This window comes from Ranitomeya imitator, chromosome 2, assembly GCF_032444005.1.
Source record: "Ranitomeya imitator isolate aRanImi1 chromosome 2, aRanImi1.pri, whole genome shotgun sequence".
NCBI classification, from domain to species: Eukaryota; Metazoa; Chordata; class Amphibia; order Anura; family Dendrobatidae; genus Ranitomeya; species Ranitomeya imitator.
In genome coordinates, this window is record NC_091283.1 from 396,072,664 (window position 1) to 396,094,177 (window position 21,514).

The window sequence follows — 21,514 nt, forward strand, 5'->3', positions numbered from 1 at the left end:
CCAAACGCGACATGGCGTCCGATCTCAATTCCAGCCAATTCTACATTGAAAAAGTAAAACGGCACTCCTTCTCTTCCAAGCTCTGCGGTGCGCCCTAACAGTGGTTTACCCCCACATATTGGGTATCAGCGTACTCAGGAGAAATTGCACAACAACTTTTGTGGTCTAATTTCTCCTGTTACCCTTGTGAAAATAAAAATTTGTGGGCAAAAAGATAATTTTTGTGTAAACAAAAGCGATTTTTTTATTTTCACGGCTCTACGTTATAAACTTCTGTGAAGCACATGGGGGTTCAAAGTGCTCGCCACACATCTAGATAAGTTCCTTAAGGGGTCTAGTTTCCAAAATGGTGTCACTTGTGGGGAGTTTCCACTGTTTAGGCACATCAGGGGCTCTCTAAACGTGACATGGCGTCCGATCTCAATTCCAGCCAATTCTGCATTGAAAAAGTCAAACGGCGCTCCTTCACTTCTAAGTTCTGCGGTGCGCCCAAAAAGTGGTTTACCCCCACATATGGGGTATTGTCGTATTCAGGAGAAATTGCATAACAAAATTTATGGTTACATTTCTGTTTTTACACTTGTGAAAATAAAAAAAATGGTTCTGAATTAAGATGTTTGCAAAAAAAAGTTAAATGTTCATTTTTTCCTTCCACATTGTTTCAGTTCCTGTGAAGCACGTAAAGGGTTAATAAACTTCTTGAATGTGGTTTTGAGAACTTTGAGGGGTGTAGTTTTTAGAATGGTGTCACACTTGGGTATTTTCTATCATATAGACCCCTCAAAATGACTTCAAATGTGATGTGGTCCCTAAAAAAAAATGGTGTTGTAAAAATGAGAAATTGCTGGTCAACTTTTAACCCTTATAACTCCCTAACAAAAAAAAATTTTGTTTCCAAAATTGTGCTGATGTAAAGTAGACATGTGGGAAATGTTATTTATTAACTATTTTTCGTGACATATCTCTCTGATTTAAGGGCATAAAAATACAAAGTTTGAAAATTGCAAAATGTTACAAATTTTCGCCATATTTCCGTTTTTTTCATAAATAATCGCAAGTAATATCGAAGAAATGTTACCACTAACATGAAGTACAATATGTCACGAAAAAAAAATCTCAGAATCAGCGGGATCCGTTGAAGCGTTCCAGAGTTATAACCTCATAAAGTGACAGTGGTCAGAATTACAAAAATTGGCTCGGTCATTAAAGGGACTCTGTCACCTGAATTTGGCGGGACTGGTTTTGGGTCATATGGGCGGAGTTTTCGGGTGTTTGATTCACCCTTTCCTTACCCGCTGGCTGCATGCTGGCTGCAATATTGGATTGAAGTTCATTCTCTGTCCTCCATAGTACACGCCTGCGCAAAGCAATCTTGCCTTGTGCAGGTGTGTACTATGGAGGACAGAGAATGAACTTCAATCCAATATTGCAGCCAGCATGCAGCCAGCGGGTAAGGAAAGGGTGAATCAAACACCCGAAAACTCCGCCCATATGACCCAAAACCAGTCCTGCCAAATTCAGGTGACAGGTTCCCTTTAAGTACCAAATTGGCTCTGTCACTAAGGGGTTAAAGATGCTCCTTTTCTGGGTGGCTGAGAGCTGATGTTTTTAGCCTGGGGGGCCAGTATCCATGGCCCATTCCTAGGCTATTAATATAAGCCCACAGCTGTCTGCATAGCCTTTGCGGTTTATTAATTATAGGGAGATGTGACATCATTTTTTTGGGGGGTCCCCATTTTATTAGCCAGTAAAGGCCATGTGTACAGCTGTGGGATGATATTCATAGACTGGGAAGCTCCATGGGTATTACCCCCTTCCCAGGCTATAAACATCTGCCCCAGCCGTCGGCTTTCCCACTGCTGGTTAAGAAATGTATGCGTGAGCCCACGCCATTTTTGTCTGGAAAATAATCTTTTAAAACTAAATACATGTAAAGTAAGCTGCACACACGCTGTACTAATTGTATTTGTAACTGATATCTATATATCTACATATTCATTCCATTTGTATTTGCTGTATGTTATCCATCTCTCCTATCCTGTCTGTTCCTGCTGTGATTTTACACTATGCGGCTGCTGAATTGCCTGCTTTTATTCTATGTATCTGTTAAATATGTGTATAAAATATATATTTTTTTAACAATATTTCCTTTGAAAATGATGTGTAAATGACATAGAGAATTGCTCTGTGTAAAAGCTCATTTTAAAATCACATTGCATTCTGATGTAAATCTGATGCTGGGTGTAAAAATCAGATTGTGATCGTACGCGCATGAAAAAGCATGACACTTGCATTACACTCGTCCGACTTTGCAGGAACGAAATCGGACTGTTTATAAAATCGCCAGTGTGACTCTAGCCATACTGACGTCCCCAGTTCTGCCGTCCCGATCTCTGTGGATGTTCCCTGCCATTTATAACTTTGTGTCTTATTCTTATGAAATATTTTCAGATATTTTAGATTTGTTCTGTGTTTTTGGTGCTAGATAGGAGATATTCTGTAATTAATCTCTGTATGTGACTATAATTGGACTGTGTGTTATACCGGGGGCAGGACGGGGCCATGACTGGATGTAGTGATCATGTGACGCTGGTAACCGCTCCGGAGGTTTCTCACATGGGATCTTTATGATGTTACATCGTCATCTTCTCCCCATTCAGGTCCCTACAATATCGGATCCTCTCAGTGGAGATCTTCTATATAAGAGAATTCTCCTGAGTGACCCTACAAGGATGGATCGGGACAGGGACAAGATGGCGGAGAGGATATTACACCTCACCCTAGAGATCCTCTTCCGGCTTACTGGAGAGGTGAGAGATTCTGATGACGTCACATTACATCATTCTTATCTATGGGAATAACAGATGGACAGAACTGGAGAGGTGAGGACTCTGGAAATGTCTGTAGTGAGGTTTATTAATGTGTCTCTCCATAACTAGGATTACACAGTAGTGAAGAAGACCTCTAGTGAGCGCTGTCAGGACCCTGTGTCTGAGGGACGGGGAAGACCCCTGAGCCCAATCACGGGGCCTCCATCTCACCCCCTGATACATGAGGACATCAATGACCAGAAGATCCTAGAACTCACCTACAAGATGATTGAGCTGCTGACTGGAGAGGTGACACTGCTGGGAATGCTGGGACATTATACAGTAACGCTATAAATGGATCGGGGGGATGACTGTATCATTGTATGTGTCAGATTCCTATAAGGTGTCAGGATGTCGCCGTCTATTTCTCCATGGAGGAGTGGGAGTATTTAGAAGGACACAAAGATCTATACAAGGACGTCATGATGGAGGTTCCCCAGCCCCTCACATCACCAGGTAATAGACAGGACTTAATACACACGGCCTATATTTATCTGTATGTAAAGAATGAATTTAGGCCCTGTATGTGTTTCCTCCAGAACTATTCAGTAAGAGGACAACACCAGAGAGATGTCCCCGTCCTCTTCTTCCACGGGATTGTAAACTAGAAGATCCCGACATTCCTCAGGATTATCAGGTAGATGGAGAGAATATGTCATGAAATATAGAGATTGATTACAGCACCAAGTAAAAAATAATACTTTAATGAACAGTTATATCAAGTAAGAGGACAACTCCAAAGAGATGTCTCCGTCCTCAGGACTGTAAACAAGAAGATCCCAATGTTCCTCAGGTTCACCAGCTAGATGGAGAGAAGGTGTCTTGAAATCTCAGGACTTGTGTTCAGTCTTGATTTATACCCTGAATGGCTAGTTTATTAGAGATAACGACCGCCTCACGATCAAAGACTTCCCTATATAGAGATTATTTCCCGAGCAATGAAATGATCAGTTTTCTGTGTATCAGTTTCAGTGTGAATCCACAGTAAAATGGGAAAATCAAGAGATCTGAGTATGTTCAAATGAGGCATAATCTTTATTGCTAGACTAGAATATGCAAGCATGTAAAGACATCCTATGAAAGGAATCCAAGGAGGATATACAAAATCATTCTGATGATCAGGAGGTGCACATTTATTTACTTTACTCGCTTTTATATCAAGAAGATGCAAGTTGCAGCTGGATATAACGTTAATTCTCTGACTAATATGTCCAAATGCACAATGTATTGTGACCATCATATGACTGATGTAATATTAATCCTCCATAAATCTCTTGTAAGTCCATATCTTAAAAATGGGATCCAGTTCTTGGGATTAACTTATTAAATGGGAGGGTATGTTTGTCTTTTAATGAAGGGTTAGAAAAATGTATTTCTTAGCATAGGAAAAAGGTGCCTCAGAGGTAATCTGTGTATGAAAACATTTGTTGTCAAGACAAATGAGTCACAAGATTTATTTAATACAAGACCCTTACAAAGGACTAGGGGACGTTCATTATTTGTGGTAGAAAGGTGATTATGACATCTAAACAGGAAAGGGTTCTTTACAGTAAGAGTAGTCAGACTATGGACTGCCCAACCACCAATGGTAGTAATGGCAGACACTGTATTAGCAGATGATTTTCTAACAAATGGTACTATGGGATATAAATAATCAAGTGTTAAATAATGTATATTTGCTCAAGAAAGGTTGGAATTGTTGGACTTGGGTCTATTTTCCACATACAGCACAGACCAAAAGTTTGGACACACCTTCTCATTTAAAGATTTTTCTGTATTTTCATGACTATGAAAATTGTAAATTCACACTGAAGGCATCAAAACTATGAATTAACACATGTGGTATTATATTCATAACAAAAAAGTGTGAAACAACTGAAAATATGTCTTATATTCTATGTTCTTCAAAGTAGCCACCTTTTGCTTTGATGACTTCTTTGCACACTCTTGGAATACTCTTGATGAGCTTCAAGAGGTAGTCACCGGGAATGGTCTTCCAACAATCTTGAAGGAGTTCCCAGAGATGCTTAGCACTTGTTTGCCCTTTTGCCTTCACTCTGTGGTCCAGCTCACTCCAACCATCTCGATTGGGTTCAGGTCCGGTGACTGTGGAGGCCAGGTCATCTCGCGTAGCACCTCATCACTCTCCTTCTTGGTCAAATAGCCCTTACACAGCCTGAAGGTGTGTTTGGGGTCATTGTCCTGTTGAAAAATAAATGATGGTCCAACTAAACGCAAACTGGATGGAATAGCATGCCGCTGCAAGATGCTGTGGTAGCCATGCTGGTTCGGTATGCCTTCAATTTTGAATAAATCCCCAACAGTGTCACCAGTAAAGCACCCCCACAACATCACACCTCCTCGTCCATGCTTCACGGTGGGAACCAGGCATGTAGAGTCCGTTTGTTCAACTTTTCTGCGTTGCACAAAGACACGGTGGTTGGAACCAAAGATCTCAAATTTGGACTCATCAGACCAAAGTATAGATTTCCACTGGTCTAATGTCCATTCCTTGTGTTCTTTAGCCCAAACAAGTCTCTTCTGCTTGTTGCCTGTCCTTAGCAGTGGTTTCCCAGCAGCTATTTTGCCATGAAGGCCTGCTGCACAAAGTCGCCTCTTAACAGTTGTTGTAGAGATGTGTCTGCTGATAGAATTCTGTGTGGCATTGACCTGGTCTCTAATATGAGCTGCTGTTAACCTGCGATTTCTGAGGCTGGTGCCTTGGTAAGCAGAGGTGACTCTTGATCTTCCTTTCCTGGGGCGGTCCTCATGTGAGCCAATTTCTTTGTAGCGCTTGATGGATTTTGCAACTGCCCTTGGGGACACTTTCAAAGTTTTCTGACCTTCTTCTTCTTCTGACTGACCTTCATTTCTTAAAGTAATGATGGCCACCTGTTTTTCTTTACTTAGCTTATTTTTTCTTGCCATAATACATATTCTAAAAGTCTATTCAGTAGGACTATCGGCTGTGTATCCACCAGACTTCTGCTCAACACAACTGATGGTTCCAACCCCATTTATAAGGCAAGAAATCCCACTTATTAAACCTGACAGGGCACACCTGTGAAGTGAAAACCATTTCCTGTGACTACCTCTTGAAGCTCATCAAGAGAATGCCAAGAGTGTGCAAAACAGTCATCAAAGCAAAAGGTGGCTACTTTGAAGAACCTAGAATATAAGACATATTTTCAGTTGTTTCACACTTTTTTGTTAAGTATATAATACCACATGTGTTAATTCATAGTTTTGATGCCTTCAGTGTGAATTTACAATTTTCATAGTCATGAAAATACAGAAAAATCTTTAAATGAGGTGTGTCCAAACTTTTGGTCTGTACTGTATAAAACATTGTAACTCCTTATTCCATAGGTATAACCACAAATGATCATTTTGATCACTGTCAGTGGTGTCTAGGACAAGAAAGACAACTATAGGGGGTGAGAGAGTAAATAATTGTCTTCATCGGAGGGTCAGAATTTATCACAAGCATCCTGAAGTATTTGATTGGTTCCATGAAAACGACAGTGAGAATTTCTTGCTTCCCATTACCTTCACAGTCCCAAGTCTTAATGTTAAAACGAATCTCTGGTAAAAGGTACAAAAGGCGGTTTGGAGCATGTTTGACCCTCCATCAAATCTACAACTGCGAGAATTTATTGTATGAGCATCGACCCAATAATTCTGCAGAATAATTTCACCACCAAGTGGAATCTATGACTAGACATATCACTGAGGTTCTAAAGGCCAAAGGAGATCCAACCAGATACTACATGGGTGTCTCTAGTAAGGTGGCCATTCAGAATATGTTTTATACTTGGTGGAGATGACAGAATAAAGCTGATCATAGACATTAGATGTCTGGATCTTCTCACAATTTTCTGGTTATAAAGACTGCTGGCTAGAATTAGGACCCAAAAGGTTGGATTTATACACAAGACCTGCAGCTATGTGATAAGTACTGCTGTCATTTTTGGTCATCCTGTTAATTTATGATCTTTTCTGTTCTTAGAATTCATGTCACGTGACTTCTCCATCTATCTGTGACTTATACATTCTTTCTTTCAGGGTCAAGATCTGACCTTTATTAATACTGCAGGGACATATGTGAGGGGTGATGAGCGGGGTAAAGAGGAGATTCCTACAGATAACCGCAGCGGTGAGTAGTATCCAGAGAAATCACCAATTCTACCCAATCACTGGTCGCTAGAATTATGCGCTGAATGTTTTTAGTGTTTGTTTCATAGACTTTTGGATGTGTAATTTACTGGCAAAAAATTTTTCACAACACAACATTTTTTTTTCTGTTTATTAACACATTTTTACCAGCAAATTGTCAACAAGGAAAACTGATGTAAATACTTTTATGCCCAAAAATAACAAAAGTATTCTCAGAGTGATACCTTGATTGTCTAACCAGAAAAAAATATATTTGCAAGCTTTCAGAGCACAGAGGCTCCTTCTTCAGACCGGTTTACAAATGAATTAAATAAACCCGATAGCCAATAAAGGTATCACACTTTTCTCATTTTTGGGCATAAAAGCATTTACATTGATTTTTTTTTCTGGGTAACACGGTACCACAATATAATTTTTTTATTTAACAAAGAAAATTAAAATGGCACTTTTTTCCCCCTCATAGAAAAAAATACAGGGCCAATCTCAGTACATTATTCACTGTTCCTACAAACACTCAGTTGCTAAAGCCAAAAATTTGCCCCAGTAGAGGCATATTTCTCATTGCTTCTGGTAATGATTGGCTTTAAAAGTAAGTATAGAGACCAGCGGGGTACTGGGGTAGCAATGAAAAGGAGTTTTAGGGGATCGGTAATGTGAATTTAGTGAGTTATTATTTTAATGCATACAGGATGATTTTTCAATTTAACCCCTTCGCGACATGCACCGTACTAGACTAGTACTGCTCTGCGGGAGGTGCACTGACGCCACGAGCAGTACTAGTATGGCGCCGTGATCGCGTGGCCTCACGCTTATCGCTGCGGTGATCGTGTGCGGGTGTCAACTGTATGTGACAGCTGACACCCCGAAGCAACACACACAATCGTTGCTAGCACCGATTGTGGACATTTATCCCCTCTTATGCCGCAGTTAGTAGTGACAGCAGCATATAGAAGCAGCGGGCTCCCTGCGCGCTTCCATCAGGACAACGCGATGCGAATGCGTTGTCCTGATGGGCTCCATGGAGACCCTAGGCACCAAGATGGACTTCGGGTCCTTCCGGGTCTTGCAGAAAGGTGGCTTTTGAGCGCCTGCTAAGAGCAGGCACTGGCATGCCTCCTTACCTGCCAGTCAGATCGCTGATCTCATTCTCTGCAGTGCAGAATATCAGATCAGCTATCTGATGTAAAAGATTAATGTCCCATACTAGGACAATGTAAAAAAGTAAATAAAAAAAAATTACAAAGTGTAAAAATATAATTTTTTTAAAATCCCTAAATAAAGAAAAAAAAGGAAATATTTTCCCAAAAAATGCATTTATTTATGTAAATAAAAAAACAATAAAAGTACACATATTTGATATTACCGCATCTGTAATGACCCTCTCTATAAAATTGTCCCACTAGTTAACCCCTTCAGTAAACACCGTAAAAAAAAAACAAAAAAACGAGGCAAAAAACAATGCTTTATCATCTTACCGCCAAACAAAAACTGCAATAAAACATGATCAAAAAGGCGGATGTAAAAAAAAATGGTACTGCTGAAAACGTCATCGTGTTCAGCAAAAAACAAGCCACCATACAGCTCCATCAGCAGAAAAATAAAGTTATAGCTCTCAGAACAAATCGATGCAAAAATAATGATTTTTTCTATAAAATAGTTTTTATTTGTGTTAAATCTGTGCTCCAGGAGGCAAATGGCGCTCTGTCCCTTCCGAGTCACTCCATATGGCAAAGTAGTACTGTACAGTCACATATGGGGTATTTCTACAGCAGAAATTGTGGGACGAATTCTGGTTCCATTTATACCCATTTCCCAGTGTGGAAATGTAAAGCTTGGGGCTAACACACAATCTTGGTGGTAAAAATGTAAATTTATTTTTTCTTCACTTCCCAATGGCATAAAAGTCTGTGACACACCTGTGGTGTCAATATAATCACTGCACCTCTAAATGAATTCATGGAGAGGTTTCAATGGTAAAATGGGGTCAGTTATGGGGGCTTCTGAAGTTCTGGCACCTCAGTGGCTCTGCTAATGTAACATGGCACCCTCAAACCACTGCAGCAAAATCTGCATTGTAATATGGCGCTCCTTCCCTTCTGAGCTTTGCATTGTGCCTCAAAAGTAGTTTTCGACCACATATGGGGTATCGGTGAACTCAAGATAAATTGCACAACAAACTTTGGGGTCTATTTTTCTCCTTTTGCCCTTGTGAAAATACAAAGTTTGTAGCTAAAAGAGATTTTTGTGGGAAAAATTTGAATTTTTTTATGTTTTTTTTTAATTTTCACGGCTTAAAGTTATAAACTTCTGTGAAGCACCTGGGATTTCAAGGTGCCCAATACACATCTAGATAAAGTCCCAAAGGGGTCTGGTTTCCAAAATGGTGTCACTTGTGGGGGGTTTCCACTGTTTAGGCACATCAGTAGCTCTCCAAATGCGACATGGCAACCGCTAATTATTCCATCAAATTTTGCATTCCAAAAGTCAAATGGCACTCCTTCCCTTCCGAGCCCTGCCGTGCACCCAAACGGTTGTTTTCCTCCACATATTGGGTATCGGTGTACAAATTGTGTGGTGCAATTTCTCTTTTTACCCTTATGTAAATGCAAAATTTGGAGCTAAAATGATTTATTTAGGAAAAATATGATTTTTTATTTTTTTATTTCCACGGCTCTACGTTATAAACTTCTGTGAAGCACTTGTGGGTTCAAGGTGCTCAATACACATCTAGATAAGCTCCCTAAGGGGTCTAGTTTCCAAAATGGTGTCACTTCTTGGGGGTTTCCACTGTTTAGGCACATCAGGGGCTCTACAAACGCGACATGGCAACCCCTAATTATTCCAGCATATTTTACGTTCAAAAACTGAAATGGCTCTCCTTCCCTTCTGAGCCCTGCCGTGTGCCCAAACAATAGATTTTCCCCACATATGGGGTATGGGCATGCTCAGAAGTAATTGCACAAAATGTGCAGTCCATTTTCTCCTGTTACCCTTGCGTAAGTAAAAAAAAAAAAAAAAATAGGTCTAAAGGAAATTGTTTGTGAAAGAACCGTAAATGTTTATTTTTAGCTTCCACATTCCAAAAATTCCAGTGAAGCACCTGAAGGGTTAATAAACTTCTTGAATGTGGTTTTGAGAATCATGTGGGGTACAGTGTTTAGAATGGTGTCACTTTGGGACATTTTCTGTCATATAGGCCCCTCAAAGTCACTTCAAATGTGAGGCGGTCCCTAAAAAAAAAAAGGGGTTTGCAAATTTTGTTCTAAAAATGAGAAATCGCTGGTCAACTTTTAACCCTTATAACTTCCTGACAAAAAAAAATTCTGTTTCCAAAATTGTGCTGATGTAAAGTAGACATATGGGAAATGTTATATAATAATAATAATAATAATATTTTATTAACTATTTCGTGTGATATGACTCTCTGGCTTAAGGGCATAAAAATTAACAGTTTGAAAATTTCTGTTTTTTTTTTCCGCAAATAAACGCAAGTTATATCGATGAAATTTTACCACTATCATAAAGTACAATATGAAAACATTCCAGAGTTATTACCTCATATAGTGACAGTGGTCAGAATTGTAAAAATTGGCCCGATCATGAAGGTGAAAGCAAATAGGTGTGAAAAACCCTTTTAATATTTTCCACAGTTTCTCAACATGTCTTTTTCTGGAGCATAATTTTTCTATTCCACAAGACAAAATAGTTTTTCACTTATCAATGTATTTACACATAGAGATAACAGGTCACTTGAACAAGGACACAGATCAGGACAGTGAGAGCTGTGTTTAGAAGACCTGCTCTGAAAATGGCAAAAATGGTGTTTTTGGAAAGTGTATAATAGCAGCTTGTCAGGAACTGAGAGGCAGTGGGAGGGAGGTGAGCAGGTAACTGCTGTAATGTAATCAGTGGGCTGGAGATAGGTTGCTGTGATGCTAGAAGTCAACCTCTCTCCTGGAATTTAACTGTTGCACATTCTTGGCCAGGGTCTGGTGGCTGAAATCCATGGAAATGAACCATGCAGATTGAAAATTAAAAGCTCTTCTTGCAGGATAATGACAACGGATAGAAAAACAGATACGCAACAGAATCCACACGGACACCATAATCAATGGGGTCAACCTGCTTTCCTTGTGCAACAGATCAGTTTTGGACATGAATTCTTTTAATTGGCCAGTGATATTTCTCCAAATCCTGGTCTTCCTCACCACATTCCCACAGTCATTTCTACCTCCCATCCACGTTCTATCACAACTTTCCGTAACCTCTCTAACCTTATACCCATTCGCCCAGCCCCGCTTCCCCAGTCATTCTAACAGGAGATCTATGGAACGCTCGCTCTGTCTGTAACAAACTTTCCTACATCCATGATCTTTTCGTTACTAACAAACTTTCCTTTCTCGCCATTACTTAAACCTGGCTCACCCCCTCTGATACAACCCCTCCTGTTGCACTTTCGTACGGTGGATTCCACCTTTCCCACACACCCCGTCCCAGTAGCAAGGATGGCGGAGGAATTGGTTTTCTCCTGTGAGATAACTGATCCTTCCCCCACATCCCACTGCTACCCTCTGTTACCCTCCTTTCCTTAGATGTGCACTCTGTGCGCATCTACTCCCCCTCCAACTGGCTTTCATTTAGCAGCCACTACCTTCTTCGACCTCTTCACCACCTGGCTGCTTCATTTCCGTTCTGCTGACATCCCCACTATCATCTTGGGTGACTTCAACATCCCCATTGACACTTCCATCTCAGCTGTCACTAAACTTCTATCTCTCACTTCCTCCTTCAACCTCAGTCAATGGTCGTTTGCAGCCACTCTCAAAGATGGCCACACACTGGACCTCATCTTCACCTGCCTCTGCTTCCTATTTAACCTCTCTAACACACCTCTCCCTCTTTCTGACCACAACCTGCTTACATTTTCTTCCCTCTCCACTTCATATCCACAATTCCCACTCCACAAACTTGCACACCCTCACAGAAATCTTAAACGCTTCAATCCACACTCGCTGTCTAAATCTCTTCTGCTTCTTAGAGACATAAGATCCTTACACAATGCGGATGCTGCTTTATATAGCACCACAATAGCTGACGCTTTTGAATCAGTAGCCCCTCACATACATACCAAAACTCGCAAAATCAACAGACAGCCCTGGCACACCGGACTGACCAAAGAACTGAGATGGGCTACCAGGGTTGCTGAGCGGAGATGGAAAAGATCACACTCCAATAAGGACTTCATCACATTCAACAGTCCCTCACGACTTTCAAGGCCACACTCGCTGCAGCAAAACAAACATACTTCTCATCTCTCATATCCTCCCTGTCTCACAACCCTAAACAGTTATTCAACACTTTCAATTCTCTCCTCTGACCCCCCAGCACCTCCTCCCTCTCCACTCATCTCAGTTAAAGACTTTGCCTCATTTTTCAAGCAGAAGATTGATAACATCAGAGACAGTTTTGGTCGACAACCCCCAGAGCCCTTCCTCCTAACTGCTCGCTCTCCTCCTCCATAACCAACTTCTCAACCATTACAGTAGATTGACTCTCCACTCTACTCTCAAGATCACATTTCACCACCTGTGAACTTGACCCGATCCCATCCCACTTCATCCCAAGCCTCACCACAGTCTTCATCCCAACCCTAACCCATCTCTTCAACCTATCATTAACAACTGGTGTTTTCCCCTCAAGCTTTAACCCCTTCCCGACCCATGACGCCACGTAGGCGTCATGAAAGTCGGTGCCAATCCGACCCATGACGCCTATGTGGCGTCATGGAAAGATCGCGTCCCTGCAGATCGGGTGAAAGGGTTAACTCCCATTTCACCCGATCTGCAGGGACAGGGGGAGTGGTAGTTTAGCCCAGGGGGGGTGGCTTCACCCCCCCCCCCCCCCCCGTGGCTACGATCGCTCTGATTGGCTGTTGAAAGTGAAACTGCCAATCAGAGCGATTTGTAATATTTCACCAGTTATAACTGGTGAAATATTACAATCCAGCCATGGCCGATGCTGCAATATCATCGGCCATGGCTGGAAACACTAATGTGCCCCCACCCCACCCCACCGATCGCCCCCCCAGCCCTCCGATCTGTCCGGTACACTGCTCCGGCTCCCCTCCGTCCTGTGCTCCGCTCCCCCCGTGCTCCAATCACCCCCCCTGCACTCCGATCCACCCCCCCGTGCTCCGTTCCACCCCCCCGTGCTCCGTTCCACCCCCCCCCCTCCCCGTGCTCCGTTCCACCCCTCCCACGCTCCGATCCACCCCCCCATGCTCCGATTCCCCCCCCGTGCTTCCCCCCCACCCCATCATACTTACCGATCCTGCCGGGGTCCGTCCGTCTTCTCCCTGGGCGCCGCCATCTTCCAAAATGGCGGGCGCATGCGCAGTGCGCCCGCCGAATCTGCCGGCCGGCAGATTCGTTCCAAAGTGCATTTTGATCACTGAGATAGATTATATCTCAGTGATCAAAATAAAAAAATAATAAATGACCCCCTCCCTTTGTCACCCCCATAGGTAGGGACAATAAAAAATAAAGAATTTTTTTTTTCCACTAATGTTAGAATAGGGTTAGGGGTAGTGTTAGGGGTAGGGCTAGGGTTAGGGGTAGGGCTAGGGGTAGGGTTAGGGCTAGGGTTAGGGTTTCGGTATGTGCACACGTATTCTGGTCCTCTGCGGATTTGATAAATCCGCAGTGCTAAACCGCTGCGGATTTATGGCGGATTTACCGCGTTTTTTCTGCGCATTTCACTGCGGTTTTACAACTGCGATTGTCTATTTGAGCAGTTGTAAAACCGCTGCGGAATCCGCACAAAGAAGTGACATGCTGCGGAATGTAAACCGCTGCGTTTCCATGCAGTTTTTCCGCAGCATGTGTACAGCAATTTTTGTTTCCCATAGGTTTGCATTGGACTGTAAACTCATGGGAAACTGCTGCTGATCCGCAGCGTGTGCACATACCTTTAGAATTAGGCCATGTGCACACGGTGCGGATTTGGCTGCGGATCTGCAGCGGATTGGCCGTTGCGGATTCGCAGCAGTGTTCCATCAGGTTTACAGTACCATGTAAACCTATGGAAAACCAAATCCACTGTGCCCATGGTGCGGAAAATACCGCGCGGAAACGCTGCGTTGTATTTTCCGCAGCATGTCAATTCTTTGTGCGGATTCCGCAGCGTTTTACACCTGTTCCTCAATAGGAATCCGCAGGTGAAATCCGCACAAAAAACACTGGAAATCCGCAGGTAAAACGCAGTGCCTTTTACCCGCGGATTTTTCAAAAATGATGCTAACAAATCTCACACGAATCCGCAACGTGGGCACATAGCCTTAGGGTTAGGGTTGGAATTAGGGTTGTGGTTAGGGTTGTGATTAGGGTTATGGCTCCAGTTGGTATTAGGGTTAGGGGTGTGGGGGGGTTAGTGCTGGAGGTAGAATTGAGGGGTTTCCACTGTTTAGGCACATCAGGGGTCTCCAAACGCAACATGGCGCCACCATTGATTCCAGCCAATCTCATATTCAAAAAGTCAAATGGTGCTCCCTCAATTCCGAGCCCCGACATGTGCCCAAACAGTGGTTTACCCCCACATATGGGGTACCAGCATACTCAGGATAAACTGCGCAACAATTACTGGGGTCCAATTTATCCTGTTACCCTTGTGAAAATAAAAAAATGCTTGCTAAAACGTCATTTTTGAGGAAAGAAAAATGATTTTTTGTTTTCACGGCTCTGCGTTGTAAACGTCTGTGAAGCACTTGGGGGTTCAAAGTGCTCACCACATATCTAGATAAGTTCCTTGGGGGGTCTAGTTTCTAAAATGGGGTCACTTGTGGGGGGTTTCTACTGTTTAGGAACACCAGGGGCTCTGCAAACGCAACGTGATGCCCGCAGACCATTCCATCAAATTCTGCATTTCAAAAGTCACTACTTCCCTTCTGAGCCCCGACGTGTGCCCAAACAGTGGTTTACCTCCACACATGGGGTATCAGCGTACTCAGGAGAAACTGGACAACAACTTTTGGGGTCCAATTTCTCCTGTAGCCTTTGGGAAAATTAAAAAATTCTGGGCTAAATAATTATTTTTGAGGAAAGAAAACGTATTTATTATTTTCACGGCTCTGCATTATAAACTTCTGTGAAGCACTTGGGGGTTCAAAGTGCTCACCACACATCTAGATAAGTTCCTTTCGGGGTCTAGTTTCCAAAATGGGGTCACTTGTGGGGGGTTTCTACTGTTTAGCCACATCAGGGGCTCTGCAAACACAACGTGACGCCCGCAGAGCATTCCATCAAAGTCTGCATTTCAAAACGTCACTACTTCACTTCCGAGCCCCGGCATGTGCCCAAACAGTGGTTTACCCCCACATATGGGGTATCAGCGTACTCAGGAGAAACTGGACAACAACTTTTGGGGTCAAATTTCTCCTGTTACCCTTGGGAAAATAAAAAATTGCAGGCTAAAAGATCATTTTTGAGAAAATAATTTTTTTTTTTTATTTTCATGGCTCTGCGTTATAAACTTCTGTGAAGCACTTGGGGGTTCAAAGTCCTCACCACACATCTAGATTAGTTCCTTTGGGGGTCTAGTTTCCAAAATTGGGTCATTTGTGGGGGATCTCCAATGTTTAGGCACACAGGGGCTCTCCAAACGTGACATGGTGTCCGCTAATGATTGGAGCTAATTTTCCATTTAAAAAGCCAAATGGTGTGCCTTCCCTTCCGAGCCCTGCCGTGCGCCCAAACAGTGGTTTACCCCCACATATGAGGTATCGGCGTACTCAGGACTAACTGGACAACAACATTTGGGGTCCAATTTCTCCTATTACCCTTGGCAAAATAGGAAATTCCAGGCTAAAAAATCATTTTTGAGGAAAGAAAAATTATTTTTTATTTTCATGGCTCTGCGTTATAAACTTCTGTGAAGCACCTGGGGGTTTAAAGTGCTCAATATGCATCTAGATAAGTTCCTTGGGGGGTCTAGTTTCCAAAATGGGGTCACTTGTGGGGAAGCTCCAATGTTTAGGCACACAGGGTCTCTCCAAACGCGACATGGTGTCCGCTAACGATGGAGATAATTTTTCATTCAAAAAGTCAAATGGCGCTCCTTCCCTTCCGAGCCTTACCATGTGCCCAAACAGTGGTTTACCCCCACATGTGAGGTATTGGTGTACTCAGGAGAAATTGCCCAACAAATTTTAGGATCCATTTTATCCTGTTGCCCATGTGAAAATGAAAAAATTGAGGCTAAAAGAATTTTTTTTGTGAAAAAAAAGTACTTTTTCATTTTTACGGATCAATTTGTGAAGCACCTGGGGGTTCAAAGTGCTCACTATGCATCTAGATAAGTTCCTTGGGGCGTCTAGTTTCCAAAATGGGGTCACTTGTGGGGGAGCTCCAATTTTTAGGCACACGGGGGCTCTCCAAACGTGACATGGTGTCCGCTAAAGAGTGGAGCCAATTTTTCATTCAAAAAGTCAAATGGCGCTCCTTCCCTTCCAAGCCCTGCCGTGCGCCCAAACAGTGGTTTACCCCCACATATGAGGTATCAGCGTACTCAGGACAAATTGGACAACAACTTTTGTGGTTCAGTTTCTCCTGTTACCATTTTGCGACTAAAAAGTTAAATGTTCATTTTTTCCTTCCATGTTGCTTCTGCTGCTGTGAAGCACCTGAAGGGTTAATAAACTTCTTGAATGTGGTTTTGAGTACCTTGAGGGGTGCAGTTTTTAGAATGGTGTCACTTTTGGGTATTTTCAGCCATATAGACCCCTCAAACTGACTTCAAATGTGAGGTGGTCCCTAAAAAAAATGGTTTTGTAAATTTCGTTGTAAAAATGAGAAATCGCTGGTCAAATTTTAACCCTTATAACTTCCTAGCAAAAAAAAATTTTGTTTCCAAAATTGTGCTGATGTAAAGTATACATGTGGGAAATGTTATTTATGAACTATTTTGTGTCACATAACTCTCTAGTTTAACAGAATAAAAATTCAAAATGTGAAAATTGCGAAATTTTCAAAATGTTCGCCAAATTTCCGTTTTTATCACAAATAAACGCAGAATTTATTGACCTAAATTTATGACTAACATGAAGCCCAATATGTCACGAAAAAACAATCTCAGTACCGCTAGGATCCGTTGAAGCGTTCCTGAGTTATTACCTCATAAAGGGACACTGGTCAGAATTGCAAAAAACGGCAAGGTCTTTAAGGTCAAAATAGGCTGGATCATGAAGGGGTTAAACATGCCTTAATCACACCTATCCTCAAAAAGCCCTCTCTTGACCCATCATATGTATCTAGCTATTGCCCCATATTACTTCTCCCCTATGCCTCGAAACTACTGGAACAACACGTCCATCTTGAACTGTCCCTCCACCTCTCTTCTTCCTCACTCTTAGATTACTTACAATCCGGCTTCCGGCCGTATCACTCAACTGAAACTGCCCTAAATAAGGTCACCAATGGCCTTAAAACCTCCAAAGCCAAGAGACACTACTCTGTCCTCCTCCTCCTGGACCTGTCCTCTGCCTTTGACACAGTGGACCATTCCCTATTACTACAGAATCTCTCATCTCTTGGCATCACTGACTTGGCCCTATCTTGTATCTCGTCATACCTAACAGACCAGACATTCAGCGTCTCCCACTCACACACCACCTCCTCACCTCACCCCTATCTGTCGGAGTCCTGCAAGGTTCAGTCCTAGGGCCCTTGCTCTTCTCCATTTACACCTTTGGCCTGGGACAGCTCATAGAATCTCACGGCTTTCAGTATTACCTCTATGCTTATGACACACAGATCTACATCTGAATCAGATATCACCTACTGCTAACCAGAATCACACAATGTCTGTCTGCTATTTCATCCTTCTTCTCCACTAGATTTCTAAAACCTAATATGGATAAAACAGAATTCATCATCTTTCCCCCATCTCACTCGACCCCACCCAATGGACCTATCCATTAAAGTATATGGCTACTCACTCTCCCCAGTCCCACAAGCTCGCTGCCTCGGGGTAATCCTTGACACTGATATTAAAGCAGGGTGTGATTAGTTTAAAATTACAATAATTGTTATCACATAATTCTTAAAAAGAGCCCAAGCCTGGGCACAAAGACAACAAACAAACATATAATGCAAATGTCAACCTGTATTGCTGACCATATTAGCAGCTTTGAATCCCATAAGAGACCAAAGTAGAAACAATTTCTCATTAACACTGCCATCTCTATTTATGAGAAAAATACTGTACAATTAGGTTATGTGCACACGTTCAGGATTTCTCGCAGAAAATTCCTGAGAAAAACCGGACATTTTCTGCAAGAAATCCGCAAGAAAACCGCATGCGTTTTTTGCCGCGGTTTTGCCGCGATTATGCTGCGTTTTTTTCCATACATTTCCCAATGCATTTTTTAGTGGGAAATCCGCAAGAAAACCGCAAAATTAATGAACATGCTGCGGTTTTTACCGCAATGCGTTTTTTTCACGGAAAAAAATGCATCATGTGCACAAAACATGCAGAATTCATTCTAAATGATGGGATGCTTATTGTATGCATTTTTTTTGCGGTTTTATAGCGATTTTATTGGGAAAAACCGCGAAAAAACCGCAACATGTGCACACAGCCTTGTAAAAAGGGAGACAATCTTTTGTCAAACTATGACGATCGGAGCTTTAATCAAATGTCATTCATGTCAATAGGAAAGTTCTCACCTTACTTTCCTTTATTTTATCTAGCTCAGATCGTGTCATAAATATAGGAAAGATTTCACCTTACTTTCTTTTGTTCATCCAAACTTCAAAGGGCCATATAAGAGAGACATCCAAAGCGGGGGGCACTAATCTCATCCATACATTACCCCAATAAAGAAATCGAATAGGACCCTTGCTGTCATAACCCCAAAAGTTTACTTCCAAACGTGTTTCGTTTTTACAAACTCATCAGGGGAAGAAGGATAAGATGCTATAGAGTGGGTACGTTGGAGTTAAAGACCCATTATAAATGTGGGGGATGGATCAGCTTACCGTCTCATCAGAGGTATGCTGTTTAAATAGACCGCCGAACATTCCTCGTGTTGTGAGCATGCGTACGTCATTCTCTGTGCGCCTCCATATTAGGTGCACTGGTGAGCCGCATGTGTCACTTCCGATGCCTGTGAATGTGCCATCATTTCTGGTGCGCTTCATTGTGGAACGCACTGGTGAATCGCACATGTCACTTCCGGTATCGGGAAGTGTAACTACACTGTGTGCAGAATTATTAGGCAAGTTGTATTTTAGAGAATTATTTTTATTATTGATCAACAACTATGTTCTCAATCAACCCAAAAGACTCATAAATATCAAAGCTTAATATTTTTGGAAGTTGGAGTGTTTTTTTTTAGATTTGACTATCTTAGGAGGATATCTGTTTCTGCAGGCAACTATTACTGTGCAGAATTATTAGGCAACTTAATAAAAACCAAATATACTCCCATCTCACTTGTTTATTTTCACCAGGTGAACCAATATAACTGCACAAAATATAGAAATAAACATTTCTGACATGCGAAAACAAAACCCCCGATAACTGTGGCCAGAGAGTTATTGCATCTTTAGACGCTCACAAGGCGTTCGATAGTGTGGAGTGGGGGTATCTCTGGCAGGTGTTGCGAAAAATGGGGTTTGGACCGCAGTTCATATCCTGGATTCAACTAATGTACTCGATGCCGATGGCCAGGGTAGGGTAAACGGGGAGTTGTCACGGACCATACAATTGGCTCGAGGGACGAGACAGGGGTGTCCGCTCTCCCCCCTTTTGTTTGCTCTGGCTGTGGAACCGCTGGCCGCTACGCTTCGACGGTCTGATGAGATGACGGGGTTTAAATATGGGGTGATTGAAGAAAGGGTGGCGTTGTATGCGGATGACATTTTATTGTTTCTGGCTGATCCAGTTGCATCCTTGGAGGGAGCCATTGGGATTATTGAACGATTTGGATCAGTGTCGGGGCTTAGGATAAATTGGAGTAAGTCTATCTTGTTTAAGGTGGACGATGAGGGTGGGGAACCATTGGAGGATGGACGACTGGAGGTGACGAGTAAATTTAAATACCTTGGAATATGGGTATCTATGCCGGTCACTGAGTATATACATGAGAATCTGACTCCAATCTTGGGTGTCCTCAAGGCAAAGGCGGATGCTTGGCTTAAGCTGCATTTATCTGTGGTAGGTAGGGTGAATCTTATCAAAATGATTCTGATGCTGAAATTACTATATATTCTCCACAATGCACCGGTTTGGATACCACGCGGGAAATTTAGACAAATCAACTCTCTGTTTAGGAATTTGATATGGGGGAGGCAGCATCCGCGTATCAAACTGGAGACACTTCAGCGACTCAAGGATGATGGGGGTCTGGCATTGCCTAACCCGGAATTGTACTTTCTTGCAGCCCAGAGTCAGCATCTAAGGGGATGGGCGCATGAAGGGTCATCTGGGGCGGTACAGCGGTTGATGGAGGTGGTGACAAAAAGAAGGCCAGTGGTGCAATGTTTGGAGGATGGATCCTTGGAGAGTCTGGGGAAGTTACATCCGACTGTGCTGTTGATACGCAAGCTGTGGAGTAGATTGAGGCACATACGTGGGATCACGGACTTGACTAGATACTCGCCGCTATGGCATAATAACAATCTGAAAGAATTTGAGGCATTGGGGGTACTGATAGAGTGGTTGGGCAAAGGGATTCAGTATGTATACCAAATAATTGAGCAAGGTGAACTGAAATCATTTTCCCAATTGCAGGCGGAATTTGGTATCGGGACTGCAGGGGAGTATTAGTATTTGCAGATGAGGCATGCCTTTGGAGCTCAGAGTAGGAACGGAGGTATTAGGATTCAAAGGGATATAGTACTGGAGTATGTGTGTAATGATGGGACGACTGGAGGAGTCATATCCACGCTGTATAGGGATCTGTTGCACACTTACCTATTGGGGTTTCCAATAATGGCAAGAGCTAAATGGGAAAGGGATCTGGGTCCAATGGATAATGAGACTTGGGAGTCGGTGTTGGAATGGGTCCCAAGACTGTCGCTGAGTGAACCGTATAGGCTGTCACAGCTTTATGTGATACACAGAGTTTATAAGTCTCCAATGGTGCTATATAAGGCAGGATTGCGTAATGACTCTGAATGTCCGAGGTGTAGGTCTACGGATGCAGATATTTTCCATATGATGTGGACATGTCAGAGGTTGGCTGCCTTCTGGGTGGTAGTTTTGAGTCGTATGGAAGGTGCGTATGGGTGCACGGTGCCAAGGGATCCAGTTGTGTTTGTTGGGATGCGTGGATGAGATTGCAGTGGATAAACACCTAAAGATAGCTATAGCCAGATTGCTATACATGGCTAGGAAGGTGATAGCTCGAAATTGGATTAGGGAAGAGCCGCCGTCAAGAGGAGAATTCCTCCAGTATGTGAAGCAGGGCC

The 21,514-nt window shown here is 42.6% G+C and overlaps 1 protein-coding gene across 1 annotated transcript in view; it reads left to right on the forward strand.

Annotated features, from left to right (window-relative positions):
* LOC138666668 (zinc finger protein 271-like) overlaps positions 1-21,514 on the forward strand; it is a 77,290-nt gene that overhangs the window by 49,550 nt on the left and 6,226 nt on the right. The window contains exons 9-13 of the mRNA XM_069754857.1: positions 2,661-2,810; positions 2,940-3,119; positions 3,203-3,326; positions 3,410-3,507; positions 6,936-7,026. Of these exons, the coding sequence (XP_069610958.1) occupies positions 2,661-2,810; positions 2,940-3,119; positions 3,203-3,326; positions 3,410-3,507; positions 6,936-7,026 (643 nt within the window). The remainder of the gene's footprint in view (positions 1-2,660; positions 2,811-2,939; positions 3,120-3,202; positions 3,327-3,409; positions 3,508-6,935; positions 7,027-21,514) is intronic.